Here is a 15,927-nt window from a genome sequence, read left to right on the forward strand (position 1 = left end):
GGGTGAGCTCATTCCTCCACTTGCAAATAACATATCTTTATCGTAGAAATTTCATAAACCCGTTCAATGTCTTAATTTTGATTTGAAGATTATCCCTAAGGAGGGAATGCAAGTATTATTTAAAAAATGTATCCATATAAATTATATCTTTTTTTTTTCTCTAATACCTACAATATTATCTAGACTAAGGTGTAATATCCCACATCGCCCAGGGGAGTGGATCCTATAAGCCTTATATGTATATTTCCATCTCTACCTAGCATGAGGCATTTTGGGAGCTCACTGGCATCGGGTTCCATCGGAACTCTGAAGTTAAGCGAATTCACGAGAGAGCAATCCTAGGATGGGTGACCCACTGGAAGTTCTCGTCTAAGTTCCCAAAAATAAAACCGTGAGGGTATGGTCGGGGCCCAAAGCGGATAATATTGTGCTACGGCGGAGTCGAGCCCGGGATGTGGTGGGGGCTCGGGCTGGGAAGTGACAATTTGGTATCAAAGCCAATCCCTGGTTGGATGTGTGCCGATGAGGACGTCAGGCCCCTAAGGGGGGTGGATTGTAACATCCCACATCGCCCAGGGGAGTGGATCCTGTAAGCCTTATATGTATATTCCCATCTCTACCTAGCACGAGGCTTTTTGGGAGCTCATTGGCTTCGGGTTCCATCGGAACTCCGAAGTTAAGCGAGTTCGCGCGAGAGTAATCCTAAGATGGGTGACCCATTATGAAGTTCTTGTCTGAGTTCCAAAAACAAAACTGTGAGGGCATGGTCGGGGCCCAAAGCGGACAATATCGTGCCACAACGAAGTTGAACCTGAGATATGGTAGGGGCCCGGGCTGGGATGTGACAAAGGGGTAGGGGGTGGGGGGTGGGTTAAGCCCTCACATAAGCTAGCCATAATAATTTGGTTATGTTGCCCTTGGTAAAAATCAAACTTAAGATTTCTTACTTACAAGTGAAGATGAATAACACTAAGTGGCAAAATAAATCAAACATGTTGATGCACAAAACCGGAGGTCTTGGAACAACGTAAATCCGACCGTGAATCTGCATGAAATGTAAATGACACAAGAGGTATCGTGGTTCACCCCAAGGTTTGGGCTACGTCCACACTGATTGTATTTATTTGAGATGTTGAAGAGGGAGAATGTGAAAGCTTCTGAGGGTGAGAGAGGGGAGTGATGGCTTGAGAGTTCGCCTCTGAGAGTGAGAGTGAGGCCTCTCCCAGAATGAGGGGAGGAGTCCCCTTTTATAGAATAAGGGGCTCCTCCTCTTTTACAAAGTATGGGCTTTAGTGTGAGGCCCAAATACAAGGCCCAAGGCCCAAATATACGAGGCCCTAAATATGGTATAAACAGTAGTCCCCCAAGTCTTCAGTCAAGAGAGTCTTTTGGCTGGAGACTTGAAATTCAGTCCATGTGTGGGCTGAAGTAACTGATGCTCGATATGAGGCGGTGCCCAATCTGAAATGATGCTCAACTAGAAGTAGCACATGTTGCGAGGCCGCTTTGCTTGTAGCTTATGTTGCCTTGGTTGGCTTGGCTTGTGGCGTTTGAAGGTGAGGGAGTCCCTTTTATAGAATAAGGGCTCGCTCCTCAATACATAAATAATGGGCTAGAGTTGATGCTCGCGGCGAGGCGGTTGCTCAGCTGGCGGCGTTTCTCTCTAATGAAGGTGAGGGAGTCCCTTTTATAGAATAAGGGCTCACTCCTCAATACATAAGTGATGGGTTAGAGTTGATGCTCGCAGTGAGACGGTTGCTCAGTAGGCGGCGATGCTCTATAATGGTGGTAAGGGAGTCCCTTTTATAAAATAAGGGCTCGCTCCTCAATACATAAATCATGGGTGATCTTTCAATGAAAGTGAGGGAGTCCCTTTTATAGAATAAGGGTTCGCTCCTCAATACATAAATAATGGGCTAGAGTCCCCCAAGTATTTTTCATGAGGCCCAGTTGAGGCCCAATATATGGTACATAATGTAGTCCCCCAAGTCTTCGGTCAATAGACGATGTTGGCTGGAGACTTCAAATTCAATCCATGTATGGGCTGAAATGGCGGTTGTTCGGAGGCGGTCTTTGTAGACCATGCACTGAAGCTTTGTAGGTGAAGCTTTGCAAGTGAAGCTTTGAAGCTGAAGCTCTGTAAATGAAGTCTTTGAAGCTAGAGCTCTTGTAAATGAAGCTTTTAAAGCTAGAGCTCTGTAAATGAAGCTTTTGAATCTGATTGACATGAGTGATGCTCATGAATGTTTATGTTGATTGACATGAGTGATGCTCATGAATGTTAACATGAGTGATGCTCATGAATGTTGACATGAATGATGGTCATGAATGTTTATGTATGATTGTCATGAGTGATGCTCATGAATGTTTATGTATGAATGACATGAGTAGTGCTCATGTATAAGTTGGAGTACTAGGCGTACTTTTGATCATCTGGTTGGAGCTATTTTGAGCTGATAGGCTTTCGCCCTCCACAACATGCTAGCCCATTTGTTTTGGGCTTTGCCCCTTTTTTTTTTTTTTTTTTTTTTTTTTTTTTTTTTTTTTTTTTTGGACCCTCTGATGGGGTTTATATATATTACCCTCTGATGGGGTTTATACAGATGTTTTCGAAAGATAAGGAAAATAAATTACATCACTCCGATGAGGTGTTTATTCCTTACTTTTGCTTTCTCTTTTGCTTTCTCTTTTTCTATTTTGCTTTTGCTTTTGCATGGTCCACAAGTCCCCCATGTGCTGGTTGATGATTTTCTTGCTTGTCCCGCTTCACATGATTTTCTTGCTGGACACTAAAATGACAGCTGCTTTTCTGCCATGCCATGCCGTTAGGTTTCCCTTTTTGCTTTTACTTTTGCTTTTTTTTTTTTTTTTTTAAATATTTTGTGGTAATAATTGCAGCCAAAGTAACAGCTGCCTTCTGCATGTCGGTGAGAACACCGATAGACTCAACAACACAGTCAGCACCGGCCTCACCCCATGGATCTCCTATGGGATCCTGATTCTGAAAACAGCAATAGGCTTCTCACCGAAGAGAAGGGTCTTGGAGTCCCTGACCTCGAGCTCATGGTGCTTCCATGCGCCATTGACTATGTTGTACTTGAATATGTGGGTCATGTAGTCGGTGGTAATGAAGGGATCGTTGACAGCAACGAGCTCAACATCGTCATTCTGAAGAACAATCCCAAACACCAATAATAATCATCCAGCTGTCCATGAAGTCAAAAAAGTTTCTCCTTCTCCAAGATGGTAAGGGAGTCCCTCACTTTGAAACTCGGCGTCGTCGTCGGCGATGCTCTCTCTTTCCGCTTCTGGTTATCGGCAGTCAGCGGCGACTTGGGAGACGAATCCTGCTTAGCATTCGCACTGGCGCTCGCGCTGGAGCCTCATGGAGACGACGTCAGCGACATCCCACAGGTGGTCACTTCTTTTCCAGGAAACGACGTTGCAGCGGTTAACGACGTCACTCCATTAGTCAAGCTACCACCAGTGTCATCGGGCCTAGACTTCAAAGCCCTAGAGCATGGGCCCACTAGCGGAGTGTCTCTGGAATCCACTACCGTTGTCGTCTCCCTTGCTACATCCTTCTTCGAGCTTGATGGCGTCATTTCTGGAATCATAGGCATGTTGCTGTTGGCGTCGTTGTTGATGGTCCTGTCGGACTGCAGGAAGTTCTGGAGCTCGGTCTTCCATTCATATCCTCAAATCCGTCACAGAGGAGGACATCGTCGCTACCAACGAAAACCACCAAGTGTTCCTAGCCTCAACACTTGTTCCTTCGCTGCATCTTTAGGCTTCGCCGAAGCTGCTGCTTTTTGATCAGCTGTTTTAACCTCCAGTGGAAGTGGATGATTCTTGCAAAGTAGACCAGGCAATGTTTCTTTTTCTTTGAGATGCTCCCACTTTACTTTTCATCATTTCTTGATCGTTTGAGGTCTTCCTTTAAAAAGGAAGGCAGGCTGATGGTTTGGGGAGAGCTGAGAACTCTGCCAAACGCTTTCCATTTTGTTGCTTAGTCGTCGGGTCCCGCAGATCCCTCGTCGCCATAGCTTTGTCTCCCTGGAATAAGCCCTTCGTTTTGGAGGAGAATAATAACCATGACTGTGAGATCGAGATCTTACACAGTATGGAGGTGGAGAACAGGAATACCGTGGAAAGCATGAATAGCAAAGAGGAGACCGTCTTTGATCACGATATAGACTAGTAGTCTTGGAGCTTAAACGGAGCCATTGCTTTTGATCAGCGGTTATGATGATTGAATGCGTTGATCGAACGATGGAGAATGAACGATACGGTGAGCAGGTGGGTGTGAGAGGGGAGCGTTTGGTGTGCCGGGGTCTCGCCCCCGTCGCCAGTGGCCTCCTTACGTACATCACCAACGTGCTTCAGTACAATATCGGGTTTTGCAGATTCACGGTGGATGGACAATGGTGAGGTTGTGAAGGTTTCACGGTGGTGGGATGAAAAATTGAGAGAGAACCGACATAGCTTTTTGTACCATTCCCACAGACGGCGCCAAATGTTGATGCACAAAACCGGATGTCTTGGTACAACGTAAATCCGACCGTGAATCTGCATAAAATGTAAATGACACAAGAGTTATCGTGGTTCACCCCAAGGTTTGGGCTACGTCCACACTGATTGTATTATATTTGAGGGAATAGAGAGGGAGATGGTGAGAGCTTCTGAGAGGGGGTGAGAGGCTTCAGAAATGGCCTATGAGAGTGAGAATGAGAGTGAGGCCTCTTCTAGAATGAGGGTAGGAGTCCCCTTTTATAGAATAAGGGGCTCCTCCTCCTTTACAAAGTATGGGCTTTAGTGTGAGGCCCAAATACAAGGCCCAAGGCCCAAATATACGAGGCCCTAAATATGGTATAAACAAAACATATGATAGTTAATCATGAAATATTACTTGTCATCATATTGATAGTGAATCATGAAAATATTATTCGTCATCATAACCATTAATTTGTTTAACACATATGAATCTTAAACAGTCGCTGAATTAAATAAAATTTGGATACCAAATCGAGAACCACTAAATTGTTGGTTCTCAATTCACTTTCTCATTACCAACTTAACTCTCTCCAACACAAACATCATCTCCCTCACATTATGTACAAAAGGGACCTTATTCTAATTTACCCACACAACACCAACTTCTCTGTTTTTTTTTGTTGTTGTTGTTGGTGGTCCTAACTAAACACACACATTTTTAGTTTTTAATACACCTACATATGAACAAAAGAACAAACTATTAGGTATTAGCATGCCACTTGATCTCTAAATTAAGAGATCTCTTCAAAGATGGGAAGCCTTTTAGATCTAAACGGACCCCATTCATTCATCAACTGCTCAAGCCCTTTCACAAAATCATCATCATCTAGGCTCAATACATCCAATGACTTTGGCAAACAATTCATAGACCTCAACTCCATTAGCAACTCGTCCGCTCGTTTCCTCAACTTGCTCTCCTCGGATCCTGGAAGTCTACTGTGTACCACGTCTTCGAGAGCCAAACGGGCCTCTTCGTGTCGGCCTTGTTTGATTAGGCACAGACCCAAATTACATGCTTTGTTCGAGTCAGGGTCAATCATTTGGGCCTTTCGATACACGACCTCCGCCATCATGTAGTTACCTTTCTGCATATAGGCCCAGCCCAAATTGCCCTGTACAATGTATCTAAATAAGTCACATTACATGTTACTAAATTATGAATCGAGGCAATTGACAGCATAACACACCAGTAATCTCGAGGTCTCTTGCGTAACCGAAACCTGGAACTTCTTTCCATGAGAGCGGGCGATTTTAGTTGGTCTTCCGTTGAAGGTAGCGCCTTGGTATATCAACCTAAGCTTCCTCTTGAGCAAGTCAATTTGCTCATCAACTTTGCCATATTTCTTGTACAAGTCAATGAGGACATTGTCAAGTGAATCTTGGGCTTGTTTGGAGCAAAGGCCTCTAAAGGACTTGATAGCTTCAATGGCCTCCCCAGTTCTGTCCAATTGCTTCATCACCACAGCCATGTCTTTTAGGGCACTGTCCACTCTGTCTCTTGCATTTATTGCCTTCCAAAACAAAACTATTGCTGCCTCTGGGTCCTTTTCAACTAGCTTCGCACACAAAAATTGGGTTTGGTAAGAATTAAAAAGTTGGGCTAATTTGGGCCCACATGGAAGGGCCCATAAAATAGAAGAAACTGTCACTCTCTCCCTTTTTTTCACAGACTGGTCCAGATCAAGTGGGCAACACTAAACGGATAGACTGCGTCAAAATTTATTTATTTATTTTTATGAGAGGCAGAAAAAAAAAAGTATTCATGCAATTATTTATGATCGGTGAGATTTGGGCGTAATGCATGTATATATAATTAGTTTTCTTTGTGAAAAAAAAAAAACAAATGAATTAAAAGTTATGGGAGGATTTGCATGCATACCTTAGTATCAATTATGACACCTAAATAACATTTGAAGTGGTTTAAACTTCTAACTTCTACCCAGATATGAACTGAGCTAAATTAGCTAGAACATTGTATTTTCTATCTCTATGATAAATTGCAAAATATTCACCGTGTGCAGTGTTTAAAATTCCGATATGGGTAGAAAAATCGATATGCAAGTCTATTGTCAATATATTGATTGCCCTTGATGGAAATTATAAAAATTTGTAATGAGGTGAGTATATCAACTCATTCAGATTTAGTCGAAATTAAAAAAAAAAAAGTTCAAAATTTTGAAATTTGTAATGGGTTCCGGCAAATTATTGTAGTGAATAAGTAAATATCATCGGTATTAATTGATTTTCATATATCCCACTAATATAGGAGAAGATTGCAATTCACCCGTCCTTTCTATATTGATTCTTGATTTTTTGAAAGTTTCGATGAAAATATCTATAATTTTGCGAATATTTTAAACACCGACAGTGTATGCACGTATATAAACAACTTATGTTCTTCATTCTACGAGCCCAAAGTTAACTATTTCACGAAATTTATTAATGATTAAGCTATTTGGTTTAACTAAAGTTTGTATTTTTTTTAGCACAACAATATATTTTTACACTAAGAAGAGAGGGAGTTCGGCTAAGTGACACAATGGGTAACCTAATTTGGTATCAAATTTGTCATCCATGAGATTCGAACCTAAGATCTCTCACTTAAAGTGAAGAAGAATACAATTAGACTGTAGTACTGAGTGACAACTAAAGTATGTATTTAATTATGGGTAAAACTTCACTATTGCCTAGGTGAAGAGACATATATTGTAATCAATTACCACATAAATTAACTATACATTTGAGATTTAATTTACACTGTGAAAGACATTGAGATCTGACTTACCACTTAACCACATATATACAACCTAATTAATTATTAAAAACATCCATAAAATTATTGAAAATAATATAAAAATTATTGAAAAACGAGGTCGATATTTCGATTGCATGGTGGCAATAATCAGCTGTGAATTTGGGAAAAGAGAAAAGAGAAGGTGTGTATGAAGTTTACTACAATCATGTACTTTTCGATTGATGAGGTGTTTGAATTGGGAAAAATTAAGGACATATTGAAGCATCAAAACAAAAATGTTTGATTTGGTAAAACAATAATCTCCATGGTAATTGGAGTAGCTGGAGTCAAGCCAAAAGGGCGTGCAAAGCAAAAAAGCAGATAGAATGAGAGTGTTTTAAGGATGGATAGCTGGCGATCTATCTTTCATTTATTTATTTCTTTCATCACGTGACTTATAATCATAAACACAAAGAATATAGAATATATATTTGTTTTTTAGTGAGACAGAAAAATGCAAATATGCAGCTAAAATAACCTTGCCATAGAATTAAGCATGTAATTCAAACTCAATCCCTACTAATCAAACTCCTCATATCCGGCAAAAGCAAGATAAGAGTTTTTATGACGTGAACCAGCTTAAGAACTGACCAACGATGACCCCAAAGACTAGATCGCGGACTTGGTTGTAATCAAGTTTGCTACAGCAGTGTGTTCCTCTTCTACACACCCAAACTTCGAATTCTCGTTCTCGTTGTTTATATTTTTTATCGCTATGATAAGAAAAACGACTCAATTGAAAGAGTACTGAAGTTTGGGAACGAACCTGAGCATGTTTGGCTCTAACATAAGGACTATCACCAGCAGGAACCTTGTGAATAACATGATAAAGATCATCTTTCTTCCCTTTTGTGCTGCAGCTGTTCATCTTCCAACTTCCCTCCATTCTTTTTTCTTTTTTCCCTCTTAATTTCTCTGGATTAATTGGCTGTAATAATATTAATAAATAAATAAATAAAATTAATAATATTGGAGGAGCTGCTGGGTCTTCTCTCTCCCTCTGGAAAGAGAGGAGGAGAGAAATCACGAGTCCAATTTATACAGGCAAATATCTGATAATATTTTAGATTTTTAAGATGATCATGAACGTTGTGGTATATCACGACCCGATTCATCTTTGTAGGTTTGTTCTCACGCACCAGCCAATCGACTAGATACAACGTGGTGGCCCGGAAACGTGTCAAGCTGAAATTCAACCTTTTTGGTATTCAAATTTGTTGCCATTAGCCAAACAAGATCATATAAGTCGTGCAAACCAGTTGACAATATTAAATGTACATTCCACTTTAATCATTTTGATTAGGGATAATGTAATCCTGTTCATGTGATTAGTGAAAATTGAATCTAACCTATGGCATAAACAGATCTGTCGTCACGTTTGTTTCGTTAATTATTAAAGGTGGGGTTAGTTTTTCAATTACCTAATTATTATAAACATATAATTCTTCCCTACCCCATATTATTTCAATTTTGGGATCAACTTGGACGTGATTATGTTGAGACTCTTATAATAAAAAACATCGTGTGTGATCGATGAAAGTTATGAGAATGTTATAAATATGTATATATTAAGAGAATTCTTATATATACACGACAAAACGTTTTCTCTGATTATGTACTCGATGTCATCTCTTGTATAAAAGTTGACGATTACACAATGTTGATACTTCTGGCCCAGCTATGGTAACCCTTACATGCATGTCACATAGCGAATGCTAGATTGCCTTTTATTTATTGTATTTAATGGATAGATTGGCATCAATGGTCTCTCTTTTTTTTTGTACCAAATTCATGCGAGAGGAAACGGCTATTTTTTTTCCTTTCTTAATCATGAACTGTAATTATTATCTTACCACCTAATCCTTATTAATTAGTGCGTGTCCAATTCAATTAACCAAGCTAATTACATTGCATTCTACGTCCAAATTAAGAAATGAAGAGGTGTGTGGAAAAACAAAATAAGAAGAAAGTGTTAGTGCCCCGCAGTGTTGGGGGAAAGGTCTGCGAAAATATATGGATGAACCTGGACAGGTTCATTGGACTAGTTAGGAAAAATGGTTCCAGAAGAGTAGACGTATCAAAATTTCATATTGTTTGTTTCTATAGTTCAACTATATATCTATCAGCACCCCCTGAAGAACTTGTTTCAATTGTCAGATGAGAAAAAAAGATCCTAGTTGGCTCTCAAACTTCAATTTACCTTAATTTTGTGGAGAGAATGTTTACGGCATGAATGCTGTTCACCGTTACCCTTTGTGTTTATGATTAATGATATGCAAGAGAGAATAATTATACTTAACATTATGCTATTGTCTATTAGCACGAGAGTTGAATATAACAATGTATACTTTTCTATGTAATCTCATCCTCCAAGCAGTAAAGAAACCCAGTTGCCTAGGTATCAAGAAACTGGTGGAGTTGGTCTTAAATAACATGCTCTATTAGTTGTCCTTGTACAAATTTTCACATATAAAGTCTGCTAGATCACTTTGTAATAACAAACAAAATTTCACAACTAAAATCACTTCAAATATGCCAACTGAATAAATTATCGATATTTTATTTTCTCAAACTAAATTATTAAAGTGTTTTTGTTGGAAATTTATATTTATCAAAGTGTTTTTCTTCTAGTTCACTATTTTTTAATAGAAAATATAAGATCATCTTTAAAAGAGATGTCAAATCTTAAGTGGAATACCATGTAATAAAATTTGAAGCTAGATAGGAGCTCAAACCGATATGTTATGTTCTGTGGATCCTAGTAATGCACCAATCATAAATCATGAAAAATAGTTTTATTTATTGTTTTGAAGAGTGGACTCTACAAAGTGTTTTTATCACAAATGATCTCTGAAATTGACCTTCGCCATCAAGATGGCCCCTGAAATTGAAAATAATCAATGTAGTCCCTGAAAATAGGTATCGCAAATCAATGTGGTCATTCCATCATAACTCTATTAAAAATTCCATTAGATGTGGCACATAAATGGGTCCCATAAGTCAATTTTTTTTCTCACAAATGGTCCTTAAAATTGGCCTGCCACATCAGCACTTAATGAATTTTTTAACAGAATTGTGATGAAATGACCACATTGAGTTGCGACACTTATTTTCAGGGATTACATTGATTGATTTTCAATTTCAGGGATCATCTTGATGGTGAAGGTAAATTTTAGGGACCATTTGTGATAAAAACCCTTCTACAAATATTAATTGAATAGAAACAAACATATGAATTGGAGCAAAATAAAATTTGACATTGATAAGCCTTCAAATTTACATTTAATTTTTTTTTCATACATCTTCATCGAAAATGATCTAATTGAATTTTGAGGCACTCGGGAACGTGGTTAAGGTATCAACTTTGATGCAATTGACTCCTTTCTGGCAGATGATGTGGCATTTAAAAGCAATTCTTACCTTGCAACAGCTCTAAGAGTTTTTGTTTGTTTTTTTGAAAAATTATTTGTTAGTTTAATTGGTGAATTTATAATTTTAGCTACTCAGTTTAGGGTAGCTATTGATTAAGAACCGAAATTAAAATAACTCATTAAAATGTTTTAAGAGATAACTATTGATATATCTTAAAACATAAAAGAAATATATTGACAAAAAAAAACATAAAATAAATAAATGTAATTATAATGGGTACATTCAGCGAAAAAAATGGGTACATATTAAATTAAAAAAATATGAGCACATATTAAAATTTAAAATTACGGGTACAAATAAAAATAAAAATAAAAATAATATTGGTACAAATTACAAATAGAAATATATGAAAAATACTAAAAATATATATTTGAAAATGATTAAAAAGTTTTATGTTCTTGAAATTGACATAGCACATATAATATAATATTCAAATAATGACATGGAAAAAACCTTGATAAAAAAAAATTCAATTAATGAAAAAATTTAGAGATGAGAACCAAATATATTCTATTGGATTCATAGTCCCCGTGGTGATAAGGTATTCGGAAAATTGCCCATGTGGTAAAAAAATTAGGATTTAAACCCTTGTGGTGAAAGTTATTAGCAAATTTAATCCAAATGTGAGATTTCTAATAAACCTCAATTAAATGTAGGGATAAAAGTGTCCAACCACTCTTTCTTTTTAGCCTTCTTCTCTCTTCCCTCTTTTTATTTGTGTAATTGTACTTGCTCTTGACTCACTCTCCAGGCTCTCACACATTTATTCTCTGTTGGCCATTTTCTTTCTTTCTCTATAATCTTAAAAAATGTAAGGATAACATTATTCAAATGCTTACAAAAAGAAAAGATTGTACCTTTAATGAAAGCAAGACTGCAAGACAGTACCCCAAAAGTAACCCATTTAGCAATGTACCAATAATTTCCAGTTAAGTATTCAAACGAAGAATTGCATACTTGAAGCATTAAAATTCAACTCTAACAAAGCAATAACAAAAGAGATTAAAAGCCAATTAAGCAAACACTCCCAGTAAATCCAATGATTTCAACAATTTACACTTATCAGCAAGATTAGACCGATATTGGAGGCATTTGTGAAGCAAAAAATAATCAAGAAAATTATGAAGGCGGCATGTATACTTTTGGGTAAAAAGGACAAAATTACCCTCGAGGCACATTGAGATTCCCACGCGCATGCAATGAACAATAACAAATGAATCAAGGAAGAGTCAAAGGTGATCAAAATCATATTTATTCAAAACCCTCTCATCACTCCTCATCAAATCCTCACTCAAAAGGTAACTCCCAATTTTCCTATTCAATTTGGGATTAATTGCCAAGTTAATTGCAAGATATTATTTCACATAATATCTTCCAATTACATGCACAATTTGACCATATGTGGCTGGCCCCTATTCTTCAAATAGGGGCCAGTCCCTCCCTTATAAATATCCATGTTTTCCTACTAAAATGCTAAGTTGTTCTCTCCCAAAAAATTCCTAAACACTTTCTCTCTCAAATTTTAACTTTGACATTGGAGATTCTTTGGCCAAAGCCACCCCCCCAATTCGTGGGCGCGTGAGGCTTTTGGCCTTAATCTTAGGTGTTATTATTTTGCAGGTGTATTTTCATCAAAGGAGAAGACAACGGAAATTTGCATCCACAAATTTGTGCTTTCATTGAGAGTTTGATTCACACGCTCGAAGAAGACTTTCGCATTCAAAGTTTCTCATTTCTCATTCGTTCGTAAATTTTTCATACTTTCTTATTACCTATCATTTTTTAATTATTTGCATAGAGGTAAGGGCAAAATACAATGACGGGAAATTCAGAAACCACGACGAATGGAACTTCCTACGTTCAAAGATCCGGATCAAATGATGAAGGACGGGACGTATGCCCACCACGACGATCCACGAGGCTCAACGCGATGGCAAGATGAGCAACTTTGCCCCCACGGAGCACCACCACCATGGCAGCAATGAGGACTACAGTGGCAGTGGGGAATGGGCCAACTCTATGGTAGTGAGGCCACCAGGCTATGGCCCAAGAGGCGAAAGCCATGGAGGCAGCCCAACTTGCTGCAACTTCAGCAGCCCAGGCCAGGGGCAAACGTAGGCCCAGATGCCAGTAGCAGTAGCCTAGAACTCTCAGGCCCACGCCACAGAGCAACGCCAAGCCAAACTCGTGCCATTTTGCAGTGACAAGCCCAAGCTTATGCTGCACAACAACTAACCAAAGCTGCGTTGATGAAAGACAAGGCCAGTGCATGCACGCTTCGCGACCCAGCCCACGCCAGCGGTCCGGCTCATTCCCACGATCTGACCTTTTTCCATGGTCCAGTTCACTCATGTGACCCACCAAGCAATCCCAATCGGTCCAAAACCAGTTTAACCATCCCGACTTCAAATTTCTGGACCAATGATTGAACCAGGGGTATTTTCACCCCATTTATCCACAGATTTGACATATCCCAACTAAATCTCGCGCTCGGAGTCCATTACACTTCCACTACTCAATTAGACGTAAGTCGTCCAAGCTCTTCCACCCCAAATGGCGAACAACACTTGTCTTGACAAGTCATAGAGTTGACAAACGCTCTTGCGCAACAGACTACCTTGGTGAATCAACTCTTGCAGCATACTGAGATACAACGTGCCCTAGATGAGGTGTCCCGAAGTAGGACAAGGGCAGATAATGAACCTCTCTAACAGCGTTTTGGCAAGTAGCCATTTGACCAGTCAAGAACTGAGCGTTCTAGCAGTGTACACTCCCGACTAGGCCACCAAGATAGCGTATATTCTCGTCTTAGCGCGCAGAGGAGTGTGTACTCTTGATTAGGCCTTCGGACAAGCATACATTCACGATTGGGGCCATACTCCAATAATCAACATAAGTAACCTTCCAGGCAAAGTGTTCATTCACGGCTAGGCCCGCAATGAGCATTTTCCACCTCACATCAGAGTAGGCAACACAACGAACGGAGAGAAGTAGTCACTCAATCTGGCTCAAGTTCAACAGTAGCCTGCGACTAATTCGTTCGCCTGCTAGGAACATACCAGATGTACCGCATCCGCGAGATAAACGAGCTAAGCACATGGAAGAGAAGCTTAAATCAACAAGTCACGATCGAGGGCAGCCGAAAGCTCCGCTGCCCTACTAGAGGAAAATTCAGGAATAAGTTGAGAGGCTCCTGATCAAATGATTATGTGATTTCCAGCGCAACAAAGCTACTGATGAGGTGCTCCGATGAGACATGACCAAAATAAGTAGGTCGCCTTTCATTGACAAGATCGAGTAAACGAGATTATCTCACATAGATTGTTGGATACAAAGATTAGCTTTGTTCTGACAAACGCAGAAACTAAGCCCAATGACGTGTCAAGGGCAGACAAGTACTAGAATGACACACTAGCCCAACTACCAAGAATTAGGGCTAGGCTTTGTTCTCAACACTCTAAACGATTTAATACTGAAGCAGCACATCACCAGTAGCCGAGCATCACAGACCTAGTGGTCAAATTCCTCATGCTGCGCACAATATGGCCCAAGCTATCCCAAACTCTGCACTCACAGCCATGCCTACTTGTTTCACAGTTCCCGACAACCCTTGATCTGTCACCATGGCTCATAATTGTGCCAATCTTGCACCACGGTTCTCATCCGTGCCGATCTTGCCTTGTGGCTTGGGCTAACCAAACCCATGGCACTCCAAACTTCAAAACATCTAATGATGAAGCAGAGGACAAGGCTTTATTAGCAGCCCATGTTAGCGAAAGACTTAGCGGTGAAGAAGCTTGTAATCAATTCAGATTCTCAACTAATCACCAACTAAGCCTCAAAATGGCACACGAAAAAAATATTTAACGATGACGTAATACTTGAAGATTGAAGAAATTTTGGGAGCAGCTCACCACGCTTTCCACTTACACCCTTACTCGGGTTCCATAAGCAGTTCGAAGTCTCAAGAATATCGCCGAACAAGACCTCACAGGCTGAGGATTATTTCAGTTGTTCAGATTTCCTCAACTGCACTCACAACAACGACTTCCATGCTTTTTAGTACGAGAGGGTAAACTAATTGCTCTCTAATGCGAGAGGGTAAACTAATTCCCCGACACCCTTCTGGCTCTGCTCTTCAGTACGAGAAGATGAACTAATTGTTCTCTAGTGCGAGAGGGTAAACTAATTCCCCGACACTCATCTAGGTCAGCTCTCTAATAGGAGAGGATAAACTAATTTATCTCTAGTGCGAAAAAGCCACACAACTCAAAATATCGTGTTTATACCATACTTAGGGCCTCCGTATTTAGATCTCGTACAAATACTCGGGAGACTTAAATGTAATTGTGTAATAAAGGAAGGGGGCAAATATGTAATAAGTGAGGAGCCCTTATTCTATAAAAGGACTCCTCACCCTCACAATTAGGAGAAGCCAATTCTTAGGCCTGAGATCCTCACACTTTCTCCCTCACAATCCTATTAGAAATACAATAATCTGTGTGGACGTAGCCCAAACATTGGGGTGAACCATGATACATCTTGTGTTATTTACATTTCTTGCAGATTCACGGTCGGATTTACGTTGTTCCAAGACCTCTGGTTTTGTGCATCAACTTATCGAATACTTGAAAACTAGCTAAGCAGCAAATGGTCATAGGGTAGCAGCCACTTCGCACTCACTAGTTCGCTCATCTGACACTTCATCTTTAGCAGCTTTGTCCTTGATTGCTTCATATACGGCATCTGAGAAATCAAACTCAAGTAGTTTCCTCATTCTTAGCAAGCAGCCCAAACGTGGTAGCCTAAACCATGGCCTATACCACACCACTTCCTCAGCCCATGTCGAGCCAGCCCTTGGCTTCAGTCAAGCCGAACAACACAAGCTATAACCCCTGACACACCACTTCATTGGCCTATGCTAAGCCGACTCCTGGTCTCTGCCAACTGACGTACTGCACCACCCCAACGACTGTCCCATGACATCACCATCCAAGAAGAAGACAAAAAGAATTAAGTTTTTCTTACACTGGTGCAATGCGAAGAAGACGAAGAAATCAACTGAAGAAGGTTATTTGCACAGGCAAGCAAAGAAGAATGCTAGGGAAGGGGGAACAAATATCCTCTAACATTCTCTCTTTCTTGTA

At 39.8% G+C, this 15,927-nt stretch overlaps 1 protein-coding gene across 1 annotated transcript; it reads right to left on the reverse strand.

Annotated features, from left to right (window-relative positions):
* Nucleotides 1–5,018: 5,018 nt before the first annotated feature.
* On the reverse strand, nucleotides 5,019–8,368 carry LOC126585943 (protein SULFUR DEFICIENCY-INDUCED 1-like). The gene is made up of 3 exons (XM_050250572.1): nucleotides 8,115–8,368; nucleotides 5,742–6,110; nucleotides 5,019–5,666 (listed from the first exon to the last, which is right to left on the reverse strand). The coding sequence occupies exons 1-3, from the start codon at nucleotides 8,232–8,234 to the stop codon at nucleotides 5,286–5,288; spliced, it is 870 nt and encodes a 289-aa protein (XP_050106529.1). The 5' UTR covers nucleotides 8,235–8,368; the 3' UTR covers nucleotides 5,019–5,285.
* Nucleotides 8,369–15,927: the final 7,559 nt, after the last annotated feature.

Source organism: Malus sylvestris, chromosome 10 (assembly GCF_916048215.2).
Source record: "Malus sylvestris chromosome 10, drMalSylv7.2, whole genome shotgun sequence".
NCBI classification, from domain to species: Eukaryota; Viridiplantae; Streptophyta; class Magnoliopsida; order Rosales; family Rosaceae; genus Malus; species Malus sylvestris.

Coding starts and splice junctions, on each gene's coding strand:
- LOC126585943 (XM_050250572.1), bottom strand. CDS start 8,234: ATGGAGGGAAGTTGGAAGATGAACAGCTGCAGCACAAAAGGGAAGAAA. Junction 6,111..8,114: donor TTAGAGCCAAACATGCTCAG/GTTCGTTCCCAA, acceptor TTGTGTGCGAAG/CTAGTTGAAAAGGACCCAGA. Junction 5,667..5,741: donor AAGAGACCTCGAGATTACTG/GTGTGTTATGCT, acceptor TACATTGTACAG/GGCAATTTGGGCTGGGCCTA.